Source organism: Cyprinodon variegatus, unplaced genomic scaffold (genome assembly GCF_000732505.1).
Source record: "Cyprinodon variegatus isolate N-32 unplaced genomic scaffold, C_variegatus-1.0 Scaffold214, whole genome shotgun sequence".
In the NCBI taxonomy this organism is placed as follows: Eukaryota; Metazoa; Chordata; class Actinopteri; order Cyprinodontiformes; family Cyprinodontidae; genus Cyprinodon; species Cyprinodon variegatus.
The window spans coordinates 43,817-65,751 of record NW_015150667.1 but is presented as its reverse complement, the minus strand read 5'-3'; the positions used below and the strand labels follow the sequence as shown (position 1 = coordinate 65,751).

At 39.0% G+C, this 21,935-nt stretch overlaps 1 protein-coding gene across 1 annotated transcript in view; it reads right to left on the bottom strand.

Moving 5' to 3' along the window:
• The window catches only part of ctnnbl1 (catenin beta like 1), a 96,856-nt gene that overhangs the window by 70,363 nt on the left and 4,558 nt on the right, over positions 1-21,935 (bottom strand). The window contains exons 3-6 of the mRNA XM_015380442.1: positions 16,813-16,919; positions 16,533-16,672; positions 12,262-12,359; positions 7,263-7,356 (exon numbers count right to left, since the gene is read on the bottom strand). Of these exons, the coding sequence (XP_015235928.1) occupies positions 7,263-7,356; positions 12,262-12,359; positions 16,533-16,672; positions 16,813-16,919 (439 nt within the window). The remainder of the gene's footprint in view (positions 1-7,262; positions 7,357-12,261; positions 12,360-16,532; positions 16,673-16,812; positions 16,920-21,935) is intronic.

The following is a 21,935-nucleotide window of genomic DNA, read 5'->3' as shown; positions in this document are numbered from 1 at the left end:
AGGAAGAAGAAGTAGTATTATTTTTTTTTTTTAATAGACAATAGAAACTCAGAAGCTGATCAAATATCGGGTTAAATATCGGTGGGGTGGCCGATGTCCGATATTCAGTTTTAAGGCCGATACAGGCCGATACCGATAGGGGGCCGATTATATCGTGCATCCCTATTTGGAGACAAGAACATTTCTTGACTGGAGTTATTGCTCTGCTTTTTTCCTTTTATAATCTGGAGGGATGAGTGAATGCATCTGGAAATGTAGCTTATATATTTTTAATCATAGTGTTAATACTGTGAAAGAGTGATATTGGAGTATTGTTGGCATATTGTATCAATGTAAAAAGGAACGGAGGATGGATTGGTCTTTAAATGTAACAATAAATGGTTTTGCAAGAAAGTTGTGCAAGATGTTTTTGCTGAAGATCCTCAGTGTAGGGTGCAGCCTGTTTACAGTGGAAAAGGCTCAGAGAGAAAAGATGGAAGGATGGAAACTGCAATCTGAAATTCCAGATCAAAACTGATCTTATTAAGCGTATCAAGTATCAGTTGAGTGTGACTAATCTATATCAAATCTGATTTTTCTCTCCGCGCTTTTTCCCCCAACTTATGTGGTAATTCTTTGCTTCCAAAGGTCCGTCTCTGCAAGTCATGCATCCATCAGTCTAAATGGATGCAGGAACAAAGGCGAAAACGGAGAAAGAAATAACCAGAGAGGAAGAAAAAGGGAGGGAAAAGGGGTGTTGGAAAAGTCAAAAAGGAGGGATGAGCAACTGAGGGAATGAGGGGACAGCAGGAATGAGCGAGAGGAGAGACGACAGGAAGGGAGAAAAAAGCCAGAAAGCAACATCTGGAGAGATGGGCTACAGATGATAGAGATATGAGGGAGAAACAACAACAGGGGAGGAGATGAGGAGGGGGGGGGGGCAAGGCCCTTTATCAAGGATTCAAACAGAGCAGACAGCATCATGGAAGAGAGCAGGCCCAGAACAGAAAACAGCCAAGGCAGACAAAAGGCTTATTCAAGCTTGGAGAGCTCCCTTGATAACTCTCTCACACACACATCCACACACACAGAACTTCAGAGGATTCACAAGTGTTGCTCCCACGATGAAAGCCACATACCCAGAGCCAAATACACACACCTAAACAGCCCTCCTGACACGCAGCCTCATTCTGGCAACAAAGAGAGAGAAATCATCTCAGTGGACTCATTCAACACAAAAAGAGCTGAGGGGCAGAAAACACTGATTGATGTGAGGCTAAATACAGCAGCCAGTACTTTTCAGACCTTCTATTGGCCCATGCCCTTTTCTAGACCTTGTGTTTATATTTACTTTTTTTTTCTTTTTAAAGGGAGGACCTTTTTAACCCAAAATACAAATCTTAGCCCTCCAAGTTTTTAGCTAAGCCCCATCTAACAGGGAATACAGACAAAGTACTTCTCTATCCATATTATGGTCATACTGAGCATTATTAATATCGACATTAATTCTGAACGACATCAGCATTTCAGATGATATGAAAAGAAGATCTGTTAATATGACTATGTGGTCCTACACTGCCCCTGCTGGTAATCTCCATTCTATTCCATTTTAGAAAATGAAAACTTGTCTGCATCACTATAAAAATTCACTAGACTCTGGGATCAGGACCATCTTTCTATACCATTCTTTCCATCAAAATGCTAATAAATAAAAGCTACTTGCCTACATATTTTGCACACTAAGGCAATGGTCTTAAAAGAGTGCAAATAAAATTCACCAAATTGTGTGAGGGATTAAATATCTACATGAAGAGGGCTGGTTACAGGTAATCTACAAGACTATGTAAAGCACAAGATGTGCAAACAGGTTCAGCCAATCACCTACTGACGGTTTAAACGTAGCAATAAAAGACAGGATTTTAACCATAGAGCTTGAGGTAATAATGGACATAATTATTTAAAGAAAATTGACGATGATGCTTTATCTCAAGGTGTTGCACAAAAAAAGTAAAAAAGTGAAAGATGGAAGTAACAAAAGTAACATTTAAAAGATTAAATATCAGTCATAACACGTGAAAAAGTAGGCTTTGTCAGCTCTGACAGAAAGAGCCACATCAGATTTACAGCTCTAGAACTTAAAGTCGTAGGTGAGTCAAATTAAAATGTCAAATCACTCTGGCTTAAACATTTATATAAATGTACTCTTTATCAGACCATTTTGTCCCAAAAGTGAGAAAAATTCTATTTAAAAAAAAAAAATCCTGTCTTAAAATCTGTGGGGGGGTTTTCATTTTGTTACGCATGGCCAGTTAGTTAAACGTCATCTTGTACACCTGAATTCGGCCAATCATATATGAACGGTCATCTGTCAATCAAATTGTTTCGGTCATAGCATCTTGATTCACAGCTAATATACGCAACGGTTGAAATAAGAAATAGTATCCAAGTGTTCACAGGGATGGATGTCTGTGTCTTCAGCAGGCGTAGAGCTAACAGAACTGGCAGCGTTGCGAGGCAAGGGCTCAAACATGTACGGCTGTAAAGTAATTTCCCTCTGGGATTATTAAAGTATGTCTGATTCTGAAGTCTTCTACACCAAACAAAGCTTCTACCGCCCTGGCGTCCCCTTCCACAACAACTACGTCCCCTCTTTCCTCCTCTACATAGAAAAATGTATGACGGAGGAGACTCATCCACGACCTCCGATACTAAACTCTCCTCCTCTTGCATGTTTCCTCTGTCCATAGCGTTCCTTGACAGTGTCGTTTCTAAGTCACCAATTTAGTGCTACTTGGTCCCAATGGAATTTCCCATTGGGAACCTACTAGCACTAAGTTGCTAACTGGTTAGCAAGATCCTTCCAAGACATCAGCCACAATCAAACCTGCTTGCTAACATTCCGCCAAAACAACCTCGCCCTCTTGATAAACGACCAATCAAATTCACTTAATTCACTCGTGTAAAGTCGGGCACCAGTCGGGATAATTCGAAACTGCAACGGTTGGAATGGCCGCATCCCTACGACTTTAAAGCTGGATCTACATCCACTGACTCTTCACAACAACTTCTAGAACCAAAATATGCTTGCAGGTAGCAAGCTCCACTCCTGCTGCTTCATTATAAGGAGCTTCTATCTGCTGCTTGCCGGTTTCCACTAAGTATAGCGTATTTTACAGAGTGAGTCATGGTGCTTTATTCATTATGGAAAGTAGAACAGTGGATCCTCCAGATACTTAGGGGAAGATAAGAATCAAGGTGCAGCTGAAATGCAGTCGCTTTCATCTGACCAGGACCCATAACCATCCTGCTAGGATAACATGTAAATCTGTTGCTCTGGTTGCCAAAAACGAAAACGTGCAACACACCTTAACTGTGCTTCATGCCGAGCCCCTAAAAAGCATTAAAATTCCTCTTGCCACAGGTAACATAGACTTTGCTCTAAAGAGGGTTATCTTTTTAGGTAGTTGGCCACAGCCTAAGTGAGGATAGAGATTTCAGGATTGAGGAAATGTGTCAGCTTTGTGTGTTATATTATATAGATATATTTCAAAACAAAACAAAATAATAATAAGAGTATTTTTAGTAAGAATGTTCAGGAACCTCATAGCAGCTCATAAACCTGGAAGGCTACTAAAGAGGCTTTTCTAACTCTGCTGTATGACAGGAAAAAGGAAATCAGGAAGGGCTTCCTGTCAGTGCCGTCTCCAAACCTCAGACAGTTGTTCATGTTCTGCTTAAAGGCAATTTTTTCTGTAATAAACAAGGTCAGACCCATCAATTGTTCAGAATATTCAAGCAAGCTATTTTTATCCATTATGCAGTAAAGAACTGGAGTCACTGCAGGAACCTGCTGTGTGCAGCGACTGCCCCAGATAGCTCAGAGATACTCGAGTTTAACATTTAAATCACAACATCTACATATGAGCTCATTTAGCTTTCATTCTGCTCATATTCCTGTCATGCACATATGCATTACTGCTAAAACAGATTTTTCACAGATTCAAAAAAGAAAGAGAAAACACTTCAGTGATTTCAGCAGAGAATAGTAATAATGGAATACTTAAAGTAAGACAGCAATAATCTCAATAAATATGAGAGCAGTGCAGGAGAATGTATTTCAGCCACAACAGATATGCAAGGTTCTATCAAGTTTTTTTTTAAAGGAAATCCATATTACTCAGAGTTTTTGCAAGAAAATACCAAAACGACTGCAGGGTGGAGCACCGAGGTAAAACCCAAAAAGGCAAACAGAGAATCTCCATGGAAACAAAAGCCCAGCTAACACTCACAACCCTTTGTGGAGAGAGATTTCACCACTGCAGTGCTGTGCAAAATATATTCTGAGCTCAAATATTGGATGTACAGCATAGGCTGAACAAAAGGAAACTGTCTAGAATGTCAATAAACTATGAAATAATGAATAAAACAGAATGACTGCAGCAACTGGACACGCTCTGTCAAAACACATTACATTTCTCATCTATGGAATTTAGTTCAAAACATGAATGTTGGTTATACAGTCTGTTGGAGAGCATTTATGTCACCAGTTTGGTTTGTTTCAATGCAGAAAGATGAAGAAAATCTGTCATTAGACATAAACCACAAATACATTTCCTTAAATCTTATGCTACTAAACAACATTTTGCACAAAGATGGTTTTGGAAATCAGTTCCACAATGACATGAACCTGGTTACAAAATTAAAGGCCACTGGACTTGATTGTATTCTACGCTTATTATCAAACTGATAAAATTCCAAAATGTGTGGGAAAATGGCCCTGAAATCCATATGCAATCCTTTTTTTTTTTTTTTTTTTGCCATACTCACATTAGCAAAATTAGGTCCAATGTAAATATTGGAAATATATAAATGTCTTTCTGCAAAAACAGGATGCCAAAGGATCAGAAGGCTTTGCTTTAAAGAAAAAAAAAAGGGTTTTATTTTCATAACTGTAAAAATATAAAGACCAGGAATAAAGTTGACAAGAATAAAGACAGTAAGAATAAAGTTGCAGGACCAGAAGTGGCACCACAGACAAAAATCTTTCATATGCAGGGTTCCCCTGAGTTCTATTTTGGGCTACTCAAATTTAATTCAAAAGTTGGGATGAAATTATAACAAACATGTAAAATTATAAAAAAAATATGCAGACTACACATATATTACAATGTCATTGGGTCACTATAAATTTGGGCTGGACAATATGGATGATAAATCTGATCATGATATTTTGTGGTACTATTGGTATAAAGATAAAAGTTATGACAAAATAAGCTTCATTACTTCTTTGCAGACTTTCTTACAGAACTGTGTGGCCAGGACTGATTGGCACAGCAAACATGGCCTCATAATCACTAATACTACTCAAGACAATTTGTTTTTAAAACATAATTTATTCCAATTTACCTTTTAGAAGATAAATCAAACATCTTCTCATGCCTAGAAATGTATCTGCATAATGATAAATAGATAAATAGCCATCCCAACTATGAACCACCTCATATAAATTCTGGACCATTTTGGACCAAAGAGAAAGCAATAATAAGTTATCAAAATGCGTTATTTAAAAACTCCTGATCAGATACAAAATAAGAGTGTAGTGATGGATTCAGAACTAAACCCTCACAAAAAGACATTAATCAAGTCATCTGCCTTTTATTACCTAAAGAATGTCTCCAGCAATAAATAACTAAGGTCTCAACAGGACCTTTCATGCCTTCATCTTAAGTGAAATCAATCACTGCAATGGTTTCTTCAGGAGTTTGCCTAAAAAGTGGATCAGACAGCTGCAGCTGATCCAGAACGCCACTGCCCACATCTTCACTAAAACTAAGAAAATGAAGCACATCACCCCAGTTCGAAAGTCCTTCCACCGGCTCCATATATCTCAGAGAAATGACTTGTTTGTCTACAAATCACAGAACGACTTTACACCAAAATACATCAGACTTGTTGTCAGTGCATTAACCACCCCAAACTCTTATGTCTTCTAGTTCAAGTCTACTCTGCATACCCAGAACCCAAAACAGAGAAACAACTTCTAGTTTTTCTCTGGAACAAACTCCTGGATGACTGTAAAAGTGTGGAAACCTTTGTGTGATGGTCGCATATGCAACCACACAACAAATGATTGGCAATTCTTTCCTTTAAATAAATCTCTTATATTTTACTGTACTGTATTTCACTTTTTTTTACTTTGATTTGGCATTGTTAACTATTTGGGTGCACACATTTAGTTGACTCATTTAGTCATTTCTTGCTTGTTTGGTTTTCTGTAGATTAATATATTTGTAATTTGAGTTGCTACTTCCTGGGAGGCTGTCATGTGGGTGAGGCCAGTAAAGGAAAGGAAGATCAAGCTGCGAAGAATCTCCTCAATGACATGGAGGCCTAGTTGGACTCTTCCACTTACTTCTAGAGGGGGTGTAGGAAGGGTTTAGGTTTCTGTATTTGGTTTTGTTTTCTATGATTACATTTGGGAAGTGTAAATATTTAAGTCCTCTTATCATAAGTTACGGACTTAGTATTGTGCTGATTAGTTTGGTCTATTGGGGCGTGGATAGCACAAGCCCCAAGCTTATAACACCAGACTACAGGAAGAAGTGGAAAACATCTTTTATTAAAGCCTCTTTGTGTGATTTAATAGTGAGAGTAATTTATTTCCAAGAGACTTTTAGAATCGGTTGGTCGTCATGATATCCATTGGCTTAATTCTAAGCTGTCTCTACAAGTTTACATTTGTGAATCCTCGCCAGCAGCAGCTGTTGCTTATCCGCCATGTTCCTCCCAGTCAAGCTAAAATGGAATAACTTGGCCGCCTGGACCTCGCAGACAAGTTAAACAGGAATCAAGCCTCATACAGACAAATATTGGGGAAGGCTTAACCCATCAGTGTTGCCGTTATTGGGGAGGTCTTTATAAACTATGCTGTGCTGGTTTCCAACAGACCCCAGAAGAAATAAGTTGCGACATCCCTGTGGCATTTCCAGCAGTTTTTAAATAACATTCTGAGGATTTTCTATATATTTTTCACTTTCATTTACTTTTCTTAATAAACATATGGACAATGTAATGGAGAAGATTCCAAAAGCAACATGTGCAAAATGTCTTTAAAGCGTTTGTCCTTGTCCGTTCCTGATGTCCTGCAGTTAAAACTAATTGCTCTCTGAGGAAAATAACTTAGAGTTGCAGAGATATGTAAATGTGTTTCGACATCATAAATCAAGTGAAAGATGATGTGAGGCAGCTTGTTTACTGTGGAACATTTGATAACATTTCCTTACCAAGCGTGTTGTAGATGCCATCAGCCTCTTCTTTCACTTGTTCATCAAGCCGCTCCATGTTCTGCACGAGCAAAGCCACCACCTGACCCTCATGCTGCACACAAAGATAGAGATACAGAAAAACGACAACATGAACATGCTGTTGTGATCAAATATCAAATAATGAAAATAGTAAATATTGTTAGGAAATATGAACTCCAACAGGGTTGTGGTTCTAACAATTTGCCTCACTCTGATCCCGCGATGCAGACAAACTTTTTTCCTGTTTTTTTTTTTTTTTTTTGACGGCATAGTGGTTAGGACATAGGGCTTAAAATCCTGAGGTTAGGGTTAGGGTTAGTTCGAAACCCACTCCCACAGACCGCCACCCTGGGTTTCTGAACAAAACCCTTGCCCTCCCCCCGATTGCTCCCCGAGTGTAGTACAATGGCAGCCCACTGCTCCCCAAATGGAATGGGTTAAATACAGAAAGTGAATTTCTACATGTGGGAGAGGCAGCCTAGTGGTTAGGGCATAGGGCTTGGAATCCTGAGGTTGTGAGTTTAAAACCCACTCCCACAACTGCCATTCTGGCTCTCTGAGCAAGACCCTTAACCCCTACATTGCTCCTTTTTTTCATTTAAGAAAAATAGCTTTTTTTGGCATATTTATTTTAATATGGTGTGCAGGAGGTCAAACTGACATTCATTATGTTTTCAAATGCTCTAAAAATTTGTATAATAAATAAATTTAAACAATATCTGTAAACATTAGAGGTCAGTGGTCAAAGCCTGCAACACGTCTCAGCGTGGCGCAGTGCCAGGCAAAGAAAACGGCCGGTGTGTCTCTGGCCATGGATCCCAAAGGGGGAAAAAAAAGGAAGATGCCTGATGAGACCAGGGGATTCAAAGAAGAATGGACCGAATCATTTGCTTTCATTATCAATGCAGAAGGACTGCCTGCATTTTTGCTTTGGCATGAGAATTTGTCAAATAATAAAGAGTAATTTGGAAAGGCTTTTCCATTGAAGGCTAAATATGCAGCAATCACAAAGTTGGGAGTGAGAGAAAGAATGCGACTGCAGAACATCTGAATAATAGAGGAGAGCAAAGGTAAATTTAAGAAGTGGATTGCATCTACAAACTCCACTACTGCTGCTAGTTTGGTTTCAAGCATGAAAAAACGTCTACAGATCAAACGGATAGCGCTCTGATGCAGGCATGTGAATTTGCTCCAGGATAAACATTTAATCATCAATGCTTACTATATACTTAAACCCACGTAGTCCTTTTCTATAGTGGGATAATACACTTAGAGCCCGTGTTGCCATACGAGGCTTATAGAAGACTTTTACATTTTAGCGCCTACAGACAGATTTGGTTTTTTGTTTCTTTGGTCCAATATGGTTCTTTGAGCAGTTTGGGTTGCCGACCCCTGACCTACACCATCGCATGTCTTTTAGGTCCAAAAATCCTTCCCACACTACTATAAAGATCTTATGTTTTGTCCTACCATGGAGCATTTTCTGTACTTCAGAGAGGAGAATAGTGTAGGAGCAACATATATATTGATTAATTAATTAATTACACAGCCTCCTTTACTAAATATTTCCTCCATGGATAGATTTATACATCATTTTTGAATGGCACCTATTTTTTTATCCTTGCATCAAAAAAGATCTTTGTACCCAAACAAACAAAAAAACAAAGAGGAACAAAATATACATGACAAAAAACAGTGAAGTTTCCCTTTTAGGGTCGAGCTGCAGTCAGAGGACATTTGGACGTACTCAGAGAAGCTGCGACAGGAAGCATGTGTTATCAGTCAAGTCGAGATTTGAGACTTACGACCAAACAAAGATTGTGGGTTGCCGGCAGGTTATATAAAAGTACTATTACAGATGAAAGAAGATGGACAGCCAGAGCAGATTTATACGCCGCAGAGACCGCCCTGAATCACTTTGATTTATCTTATCAAGGATAACACCTGGCCTTCTGGCAGCAAGGACACCAGAGCTGCAGGAGTTTACAGCAACACAGAGGAGACAAATGGAATCAACCAACCGAGCTTGCTGCCCTAAAACGGCATCCCTTTCAAGAAGCTGTGAGGAACAGTGTGGTTATAGAGCGCCCCATTGGACGGTAAATGGACTGAGTTTATATTATGCCTCCACCTGGAGAAGATGGCAGAGCTAGCTGAGCTGATGTCTCTGCTATTGTCCTAAGGAAACGCCTTGGTCGCAGAGAGAATGTAATATCTGTATAAGAACCTGTTTACCTTTTTGATCTACTGTCTGATTATTCCTGCTGGATGATTGGGAAGTAATAAATCAACCGAGGGCCGCTTTCTTAAGATGAACATTCTGCGGATGATACTGTTTTTGGTCCAGAAACTTCCAATTGATGAATGGGAGAAATTACCAAGATATGTATTTTAAGAAAACAAACAAGAACAAAATATCAAATTCTGCAGTTAAGTAAAAGCAAAAGGGGGAATTTCATTGCCCTTTTTACATTATATAGCTGCCATTATATAGTGTATTATATAGCTGCCCAATTGAGAATTCAGATTTGATGCTGTAGATCTGCCATACTGATCCGAACACAGGACGACCCTGATTTTAAGACGAACACCTCTTTCCAGGAGCAGTTTATAGGAACAAAACAAAAAGAAAAATAAATAAAAGACTATTTTAAGACACTATTTTACATTGTATATATATGGTGGCAGAAGGGTTGTCAGTTCGAGCCCGGGCTCTGGTTTCTTCAGTGTCGTTGGGCCCTTGGTCAAGATACCTAACCTGTACCTCACCTACTTTTGGTCAAAGGGCCAGGTGCCGCCAATGTACAGTAGCCTCGGCCCCAGGGCAGCTGTGGCTATAATGTAGCTTGCCACTCTTATTGTACGATTGTGGGTGTGAATGAAGTGTAAAGCACTTTGGTCAAGTCTTCTGACTTGAAAAAAGTGCTATATAAGTACCGGGTATTTACCATTTGAAGTGCTAACAATTACATTGACATTAATATTGTGCAATAAAACTATCATATATAAAAAAAAAACAGTAATGACACATTTAATTGAAATCTTGCAACACTTCTCAAATGCAATCTGAACTTTGCACTAGTGTTGCACTGATACCGATACCAGTATCGGACGGGGCCCCGATACTGCCCTAAAATGGTAGTATCAGTATCGGCGAGTACCAACAAATAGGGCACTGATACCATTTTGAGAGCCATAAGTTTATTCAACTATTGTCACCCACTCCTGGTAGGTAATAAAAAGTTCTACTTGATTCACTTTTTATTAGATTTTTTCCTGCTTCACAAAGGTAGGCAGCAGCTTGACAAAGCCATGACGGCAATTATTTTACATTATTATGGTATCGGCCGATACTGCACAGCCAGGTATCGGGTATCGGTGCCAAAAAAATGGCATCGGTGCAACACTACTTTGCACACAGAACGTCTCAAAAACATGCATGCCTCTGCCTCAAAATCTGCAAACTTGTCTGACTTTTGATCCACTAAGTTCTGGGCAGTGACTCTAAATTTGTAGCATCCTTATCACTTCTTCTCTTTTGTGATAGAAAGATGACCCCAGCCACAGCGAGGTCAATGGCTTTACAAAAACTTGGCGCCCTTAGCTGTAGCGTTCGTGCAGCGACCCTGGTCAACTGTCAACCTGTAAAATTGGTTAGACTCCAAATACAAAACCACCCCACATTTTCATATAGTTTTAACAAAACAAACCTTGTCTTATATTCTAGCCAATACGGTAGATTAGGGTTGCAACTAATGACTATTTTACAAATCGATAAATCTGTCCATAATTTTTACAATTAGTCGAATAATAATGGGATAGCCAAAGCTTCCTTGGAAGATTTTTTGCAAAATCAAACAAGGGGGAAACTACAACTTTTCCACTTGAGGAGTTCTGGATAGAGCAGATGGACAGACGAAAAAAATATTTTTTTCTTATATATTATTTCTTTATATATTTTTTATATAATTTAGGCTATGACACTTTTTCAGGCCAAGAGAGATTTAAAGGCAGATTAAAAACACAAACTATTTAAAAAAAACTGTCCACACAAGATACTTTCTGGATCAGTGAGTTTAGGACAGACAATTTTAAAAGTTACACATAACAGACATGAGTTGTAATGGTTAGCTCAACTTAAAGATGGCGTGGGTGCTGGTGTCACTGCTGTAGTCTGAAAACAACAAAAGGCTATGTGTGGCTAAACCAAACATAGTCATTCAGAGCTGACTGATTACAAACAGAGGAAAAATATTCAGCTTCCAAGCTCAAAGACCCGTGAGACATTGGAGAAACGGGGTCAGTCTGAGCAGGGAGAGACAAACCAAAGCATCTCTGATGAAAAGCCTCGGTGACACCAATGAAGAAGGCGCCGCTCAGTTCCTTCCTCCATTAAAAGGTATAACCGCACATTATTGCAGTTTGACCTTTGTGTGTGTCACTGTAAATGTCAGAAAGCATAATGGGATATCAAAAATATTGATGTCCCTTTGAGTGGGTGTCTCCCTGGTTCACAGACAGTATAACAGACGGAAGATAAAGAACAAGAGGATGAAAGAGAGCTTAAAAATGGGTATGAAACGTATTAGAAATAATAAAAGCTAGAGAGGTATGAAGGAAACTACGAAGATTAATGAGGAAAGAGAATGTTTTTATGGCGCTCTATAAATTGAGCAAGAGCTGCAGCGTCACACGTTTCAGCCACAGATCTTAGGTGCATGTAATGCAGGATGAACATAGAACAAATTTATATTAACCAATCCTTACAAGACTTCAATCAATAATATAAACTCCTAAAAAGAGTAAATGTTGAGTGTTGGTGAGAGCCTGAAGAATTTCTGTTTCTTCATTCATTAACAACGACCGAATAATCCATTTTTCTCTGCCTGCTTTGGATCCAGAAGCCCAGAAACTTAAGTATTGATCCAACAGGAGTCCTGTGATCAATAACAAAGACAGACGTAAATTTTAAACTCACCAGAGCCTCAATGAGGACCTCGGCTCCTTCCTCGCTCTCATTGAGCGTGTCGATATCGGTCAGCTCCTGCAGCAGGTCCACCACAGCTATGGCAACATGTGGTTAAAATTCAGAAAAATAAGATTCATAAACTTTTTTTAATTACATTCCCAGGATGGCTACAAATTATTACACCTAAATTAACATTTAATTATTTTCTCACAAAGTTTAAAAGCAAAATTAAGAAGTGCTTGACCTGTTAAGTTGCTTTAGGAAACAGAGGATTCAGTTGAAGAAAAACATCAGGACTCAAATAGTAAATCGATAAATGGAGCATTAATAAGCAAGACTAACAAACTCGACAGTAGTCTGACAGGAAAGTGGGTATGAGAGAGGGAGAGAGACATGCAGCAAAGGACCACAGGCTGGATTCGAACCCGGGGGGGCCGCATCTAGGACTATGGCCTCCGTACCACTGCGACACCTGCACGCCCAAAACTGTTAAAGCTTTGGAAGAATCTAAGAAAAGGGAAATACTCAAAGGACCAGCCGGTTCAAAGGCCAGAAAACTGCCTTAGATAAACTGATCAGATATTTTTCTCTTAAATTGGGTCTTGCATTGTCTGCTTTACGGAAACAAGATGGGATTCTGGAGCTGCTCCACTGAACATCCTGTTTCTCATCTCAATGAACGGAGGAGCCTAGAATATGGTTGACCTGTCCTCAGTGTTCTTTCTCCAACAATCAGCTGCTTTTAGCAACCAGATGGGGGACTAGAGTCTTCGTCTCTTTAAAGAGTTAAGAACCAAATAACAGCAGAAAAAAAACTTTTCTGAAATTAGATTGAACAAAGAACAAGACTAAAAGTTATGGAGAATAGACAGATTCAGACCTGATAAATCTGACCTGGCTTCTTCTTCTATAGTTGTGGTTCTGTAGCTTTCAGCCCTTCATCAAAGCCCAGCATTTGCTACATCTCATTATAGGATAATCAGAAAGTTAAACAATAAAACTAATATCAGAAGCAGGATTTGGCAAACGTTTTAGACGAATGATTGTTTTGTCAATAAACCAATAACTTATAGTGACCTACTTCTTTAGTCTCATTTAACACTGGTGCTCCAGCTCATTGATCTTCAATCTCGAAGGAAAGGTTTGAAAACATCTCAAACCCAACACAGCTGTATCAGAGGACTGAATCCTCCCCTCATCCACTGAGGTCCTAATGATGATGAGATTCAGTTGTATTGACAGAGACCCATCAGAAAGCTGCAGGACATCGGCCCTTGAGGGCCAGAGTTTGACACCTGTGCTTTAAAGGGCTTTCAGGCAGCAATTTAATCATCCTCAGGTTTGGATTCAAACTGGGCCACAGCAGCACACTCACTCTTTCCCTTTTCAGACACTCACTTCTGCTTATTATTCTGTTTCTAGACCATCCACCAACCAGGCATCAAGTGTCGATTAGATGGTCTCACATTTACCTCTGGGGTAACCTGGCATAAGTATGACTCTGGGTTCAACAGCATGGTGCTCAGGTCAGGTGACTCCATCACAAACCTTAATCATCACACTTGGTATGAGGAGTTGAGCAAAAACCAGTCTGCCACTGGAGAAGGTCGAATACAAAACTCTAGAGATGCTTTTATTTAACTCTTTTTAAAAACTAAAAGATTAAAAAAAATCTAATTGAAAGCTTTTCTCTCTAGTCTTGTTACTATCAGAAGACATCAGTTGCTCCATTGTGAGCAGACATCGCTCCAATTTAGCTTAGCAGATAGCATTTTAAAGGTCACGAATGATCCAAAAACAAAAGTTGTTTATGTGTATTTTCTTGATTTCTTCAGGATTCAAAAAAAGGCAGCTACTAATGTCAAATCCAGGTTAATACCAGTTTAAAAGACTAAACCAGAACATCTCTGCAGTCATTAGATGTTTCCATCTCTCTTAAGGCCGATTTATACTCAGCAACCAGGGTGCGTGTGTCGCAGTGAACGCAAATGTGCCTCCGCCCCTGCCAACTGGTGCACCTCTCCAAAATTGTAGGTGAGCGCAAACAGTGCCGCAGACAGGAGGCCTCTAATTGGTCAAATCTACATCCGCTCTACAATTCAATTAAATTCAGTTCAGTTTATTTCTATAGCGCCAATTCACAACACGTCATCTCAAGGCACTTTACAGTTTAACCAGATTATCTATTCAAAGTTTTCTATCTTAGGAAAACTAGTCGATTGCATTGACTTATTGACTCGAATGCAATCCCTCACACTAAGCATGCTTGTAGCAACAGTGGAGAGGAAAAACTCCCTTTTAACAGGAAGAAACCTCCAGCAGAACCAGGCTCAGAGCAGATCTGCTGAGGGGGTTCTACTAGGGTTTAAGGAGATACAAAAAGCAGCTGTAAAAGGTGGCCCCATCCAGGAAACACATAGCCAGGCAGACGAGCTCCGAGCCAGCTCAGAGGATGAAGAGAGCACATCCCCCAGTCATAGTCAGAGAAACAGGACTACACTGGAAAAACAGGCCAATCTCGAACATCCATAACAAAGGTGTTAATGGCAGCAGCACAGCTCATATTTCTCTCCAGGATGGAGTCAGAGCCAAACAGGAATAGAAAACACTATACATATTTCCTGTTTGGTACTAGGGGTGTAAATAATAATCGTTCTGTATCGATGCATTGATCCAACAACCGATGATCCGATGCATCGATACGTCCACAAGAGTATCGATTCATGTTTTTTTTTTTCCCTCCGGTCTATTTTTATCCAAAAGCTCCTGGGCGTAATTCTCCCTCCCATGAAGCGGCGGCGCTAAATCTATTTTGCCCTCCTACCTCGCTTCTTGGTTATACTCTTACAGCAGTGTGTTGCAGCAAGCTTCACACAGACATTTTTAAATTATGCTCAGTATTGAAGCGTGGTCTGAGCTACACGCTGTGGGTCTAGATACGGCCGAGGCGGAGAGAAAGTGGGGGTGAGTTTAGTCCGACGACAGAGGGACAAGAGGGCCAAAAAGAGCGGAGATCCAGGTGGAAAAAGGGTCCCAGCGTTCTTGTGCACCTCGCTCTTCTAGCGGGTCAAACTTCACGAGTTGTTTTCCGCAATTTCGGTCATAAAAACAAAACAAGCCGGCCTCCTGTCTGCTGCGCTGTTTGCGGTCAGCTACAATTTGGGAGAGGTGCAGCGGAGCGTCTGTGGAGGGGGCGGGGACGTCTGGAGCCGAGGTATTGCATTGAACTCATTACACTGATATTGTGCAGTATTTTTGCAGTATTTTTTGATGCAACTTTTCTACTTCTGTTATTTGCTGTTGTTTCTAAAAAAAAGAAAAAGAAAATGCATAACGATATTACAGATTTTATTGATTTATTTCAAACTTGAAACTTTGTTTAGGTGTAAAAAAAAAAATAAATTAACTGATTAATCGAATCGAATCGTATCGTGGTGCATTCTTGAGTATCAAAAAATAATCTAATCGTTGGGTCAGGAAATCGATACTGAATCGAATCGCCATAATGGATGTAATTTATACCCCTATTTGGTACCTTACCGGCTTGTTTTGTTTGGATGACCAACGTTGTGGAAAATGACTCATGCTGTTGGACCAGCTAGAAGAGCGAGGTGCGCCAAAATGCTGGGACCATTTTTACACCTGCATCCCCGCTCTTTTTCACCCTCATGTTGTCACACAAACTTGCCCCCACTTCCTCACCGCCTCGGCCGTATCTAGACCCACAGCTAGTTCATGATTGTCCCTCTTGCGTTGTGGCGTGGAATAACATGCTTTAATATTGGGCATAAATTGAAAAATATCTGCGACAAGCTCACTGCGACACACTGCTGTGGGAGTATAACCAGCCCTTTAGGGTTAACATATAGTATTATATTAAATAGCTTCTTCCATCTCTAAGCTTCCTCAGATGTCATTTCTGAAACACATTATTGGTACTAAAATATCTAACTTAATCAGGGTGTCAAAACTCGCGTTGGTGGCATATGGTTCTAATCCAGCTGAAATTAAAGACACCTCTGTCTCCAGATCACTTTTCTGTGCATGTCCAAACGATAGCATAAGCATTCAATATACACGATCTGTTACAGACTATCTATGCTTAAATTTCCTTAGATCCTATTTGCTTTTATTCACATGTATTTTCATTTAATTACTAAAACAGGAAGAGATAACAGCCAAGACTTTTTACTGAACAGTTGTTTCAATTTCTTCCAACATTAATAGAGCTGAATGAAGTCAATAAAAATGTGTTATTTAATAATGTTTCAAAAGGATATCAGTGTTTTCATGACTGAGAAGGCCCAGCAGAGAGTGGACGGCATTAAGCTCCACCAGCAGGTGGTAGAGATCTGGCATGGTGGCGATTACGTGCATTTCTTGAATGATGTCATTCAGGTCCAGCTCCGACTCCATAAACCTGATCAGAAACAAACAGTTGGAGAGAAATGTTACCTCTGTTTTAAAAGATTACATCACATAAGTGAGGCATTCTACAAAAAGGGGAGGGGTATATGACAGCAACCTTAAATAAAAAGACATCACTAATGATGGTCTTACTTCTCTGGGTTGTCTGGAAACTTTATCCTCAGTTCCTGGTTTTTGTACGACCTTTTCTCAAAGGTCAGGATCATTTTCTTCACTGAGCTCTCGTCAACCGGCTCGGCCTGTTTGATTAGAGCAGAAGTGGAGAAGCAAGAAAGAAAAGTTGGAAAAAGACGATGGGGAAGAAAGAAAAAAAAAAGGCTTTCAGTGAAGCTTTCAGCTGTTGCAACAGCAAAGAAGCCATCGGGGTGACCTTAATTATATGAGAGGAGCACATACGCTTTGTTTTTTTTCCAATCCGGGGGATATTTCACTGAAAAGGGAGTCCATTTAACCTCCTGATGGCTTAAAAGCCATAAATTGCTAGGCAGATAATGACCAGTTAGGACATTTCAACTGCCTGACATTATGGAAGAATGCAGCTCTTCGCTCAGGGAACCTCTTGACAGAGAGAAACTTTGAAAACGAGTGCAGAGTGGGATTATAGGAACCTAATTATAGAGGTGCAGCTTTCAAATGTCTGACACATGATGGCATCAATGACCCCGGAGATTCTCTTAAAAAACAAGCAGTATTGAAGCATCGAACTTTTAAAGTTGGTTTGCATTATAAATAAACAGAAGGCTTTATTATTCAGCGCATCATTCAGCCAAGTAAATCTTGAAAAAAGGATAAATTAAACATCAGGTGTACCTCCAAACCCCAGGCTTCCTATGCATTTTTCATGAGCAAATCGCATAACTTTCCAGTCTGAAACTAGCGAAGCTCTCAGCCCATTTATAAACCATCCCAATATAAAAAAATAAAGTTTCCTATGAATTTACAGCAAATATTCCTTAAGGGGTTTGATATCATATCCAAAAAACACACTAAAGGGACGGTTAAATGGACAAACACAAATATTTTCTTTATTACACATGTTTATCTGCCATCAAATATGAAAATTTGCTTGTAAGAGAGTCTGACATTTTGACATAATGAGCCGCATGTTGGAATCAGTTTAATAAATGAAAGAAAAAAACTATTTAAACCATATTCCTGAGAACTGCCAGAAAATCAGACCAAATTTTGGACATATTTTCTAAATCTGATTCGATGACATTATCAATAAACAACAGTTGTTGTTTATTGATAATTTGTTTTATTTTGTAAAGTTTCTGTGTTGATGAATAGTTAAAGAAGTTCTAATAGTCAGTATTGACCTAAATTGAGGTAAATTCAATGATCATATTAAGCACGTGTTTAAGCTGCTCTTCCCAAAAACTCCCAACTGTAAATTGAGGGGGTTGGATCCATCACTGAATGAGTCATGTGACCCAGAGCGCCACTTTACAGCAGCCTGAGCTCCGCTTAAACACGAGAGCAAACTGAGCTAAAAGTTAAAACAGATCTGATTAGAGCTGAAACTATTAATCGGATTAATCGTGATTAATAGATTATTGAAATAATCGTCAACTAATTTAGTAATCGATTAATCGTTAACTGGAGTATAGAGACTATAAAACATGCTTTTAGCTGACAGAGCAATCCACTTAGAGCAGCAATTTTTATTGAGATTGTAGAAAAATATATCAACATTTGCATTCAAGATAAAAAAAAAAAAAATGTGTCTGTCAATATCCTCTATCAAGAACTCCTCAAGTGGAAAAGTTTGAGTTTAATTTCTAAGAAAGTCTCCTTTAAAGAATCTTTGGCCATTTGATTATTAATCGATTAAACGAAAAAAATAATTGACAGATTAACTTATTTGCAAAATAATCTTTAGTTTCAGCCCTAGATCTGATATTAGCTGATCAGACATATTTTGCTTTCCTGATTTGGATTGAATTTACAAGGATACAAAGTGGTACAAAGTGGTTTGATATCAGAGTCTAAAACCCTGAAGAGATTATTCTATTTTGCCACGGCGCAGTGTTACCCGCTGCTTTTAGTGACTTTAAACATGTAAGTAACAAGTCTAGTGCCCCTAGTGGCTAAAATGATGCAGTGTTTTAATGAACATATCACATGATAACTAATCTTTTATTTACTTCCTGTTACCTGAATGCTTCTAAAATGCTCTAGTCTATAAAACACATCAACAAACAGCACATTTTAAATGTAATTCGAGTTAGAATAAGTCAATCCACTGTTATCCCTTTTTTTTACCAGCTATTATAGTCTATCCGTCCGCTGCTGCAGGGAGAGTTAGTTCCTTTATCCAGATTTCTATTGGTAAAAAGGTCGGGTGCATCCTGACCTCCTATACATCGCAGCCCAACACAAAGAGAAACAATCAGGAACAGACACTAACACCTAAGTAGGAAAGGGAGAGCGTACCCAGAAAACCAATTCATGCACAGGGAAACATGAGACTCCGAGCTAGGTTAGGACCTTCCTGCTGCAAGACAACAGAGCTGCAAAGTGTGCTACAGAGCAGCCTTAAAGTTAAAACTGAGCCTCATGATGAGGTGTTGTTTATTTATTGAAAGCTGGATCTGTGAATCCATCTTTGAGAAGATCTAAGGGATACAGAACGGACACAGACACAGAAAGGGCCGGCCCTCCTTAAATCATACCGGCCCCAACACTTACTCTCCGGCCAAAGCTCCTACCTGTGACAGTAAATAAATCAAGGAGCTCAAGAAGTAATACAATGTTAACTACGTAAATGATGCATGCTGTATATATAGCCCGTCCTTTCTTTAAACCAAACTACGATGTTTCTCTTATATTTGCCGAATTTATGTTGGAATATTTTGCAAAAATATCTTGTGGTGCATGATGGGGTTTTGCATCTAAAGGCTAACGTCTCCCGTCTTAGGTGCATTGTTGCCAGGTTGGGATGTTTCCCACTCTGGCAGCTTAGGATGGCCGTCTATGGGTAAAAAAAAATTTTCTTTAGATTTATGGCCCAAGAGATCAATAGACTTTGGTTCAAATTGGATGAGATTTCATATATACAGGCAGTTTATGAAACTTTTTTGGGCTGGAAATCATGAGTCAGTGACTTCCACAATGTGTTACTGTCCTGCTGCAGCAGTCACTGTCGCGTTCGTGTTAATAACCAAAACCAGTAAAACCCCATTATTGAAGTCTTGGTGATGGTTGTCGTGTGATGCTTGAAGATAGATCGGTTAATCCACAATGTGTAATCTAGTATAATCTAATATATGTCTAAAACTTTTCTTCGTATATTACATGCTTTTTTTTTTTATAGTTTTAACATCTACAAATATTATATTGTTAAATTTGATCGCACAGAGTCCTTTCAACAAATAGAGTTGGGTTGTACTGTTAACACTAGACCACAAGCAGGCTTAAGTTGGAAGGAAGAAGAAATGAGGGAAAGTTCAGTTGCCTTCCAATTTAAGCCCGGTTGTGGTTGCAATGACCCAAATAACTGAGAATTTACACAGGCACGTCAAGACCAAAAAAAATCCAATTAGTATGAAGCTAAATAGCATCAAGTCTAATTAGTGAATCTCTACTTTCAACAAAAGTCACCTTAAAATGCTTAAAGGTAGGTCTACTGGGAAACCTGAGTTAGCTAAAAAGAGGGATAGCAAATGACTATCAAGATTGTTTTAAAACAGAATCCCTCACATAAACCGTCCTTATTAAGAGATGAAACTGTGCACAAAGTTGAAAAATGAGGAATTAAATCAAACACACAGATTAGGCTGGTTAGTTAAGAAAATAACACACAGGTTTGTAACCAGCCTGATGCAGGGAAGAATGCAGGGGAGGCTGTGTTGAGGAATTAGCTCGTCTTCATACAGATCTGGTGTAAAACAAACTTTACACTTACAGCTTTGATTACTGAAAACATTGAACAGCTGCAGCGTTATGTCAGATAGATATTTCTGTAAAATTATATCGATGTATTTTCCTGTCACAAACTGTGAATTTAAATGAGGATTCCTTGGATGTAGTAAAGCTGTTGTTTATGGTTATTTTATGGTAAGACTTGGGTTGTGTTCATACTGCAGGCAGAGTCAACCTACATCCTACCTTTCTGCTCATGAGCAACTCGTATAGAACTTTTTCCACAGCAGTCTGAAATAAAGGGGGCGGGTTGTTTGTTTAAAGGCCCGTCGATCTGTTATGGGTTTTATTCTAACACAAAAAATACTAAATTAAACAACAAAAAAATTAAAAAGGAAAAGTCTCTAATCCAGTGAAGCTGTCAACTTTCCATCAAAAAGAAAAAAAAAATCTCCACCCGTTTTCACATGGTTTATCCAGGAATGAGTAACTCTAATTTAATGGTTTTTACGCTCTTTTAATGCTCTTAGAAAAACGTTTAATGCCTTCAACAAGTACCCATGACTGACTGATTATATATACATATAAACACAGCAAGATCCTTCGTCACCTTTACCGTCGACAGGCTGCTGTCATGTCCTGAATTCCTCATTTTCCAGCCACTTCTGTCAAAATTTGCATTTTCCCATTCTCTAGCTTTCTCTCCGCCTCGATCTTTTTTTCCGAATAATAGGCTTTTCAATCAACTGGAAGCAGTTCCGCCCAGATATATTGCGATATAATATATCTGACGAAATTGTTTTTATAAACCTTTTTTATTTTTTGTTTTTAATAAAGAATTTTAAATGCCACAAAAATCACATTTAATGAATTCTAATGCTAATTAAAGTCTTAATTAAAAAAAGAATAATGTAATAGCTTTAAATTATTTTTAAGGACTCACAGAAACCCTGTTTCAGTCGTTTCGATTTTATGCATTTAGATAAACAACTGAATAATGATCAAAACTACACTGCCTGGCCAAAAAAAAAAGTTGCCATTTGGACTCAACTAAGCAAATAGGTACGAGCCTCCTATTGGATAATTAATGCATGGGCGATTACGGTATCTTTCAGCTGGCAACAAGTCATTTAACCTCAACTGGTGCAATGACTTGCTTCTCATTTCCTAAACAAGCATGTTGAAAGACACATCCTGTGGTCATGGAAAAGATGTTAGTTTGTTTGAGAAGGGTCAAATCATGATGCAGCACCTGAAAAGGAAACACGATGGAGCCTTCGATGGCAGTGAAGAGCGCTGATCAGCAGGGTGAGCGACCATGTTTGTTTGGTTTTAAAGTGGGGAAACGTAGCGTTAGTTTCTCAGGTAGCTCATCTGATGCTTTCCTTACC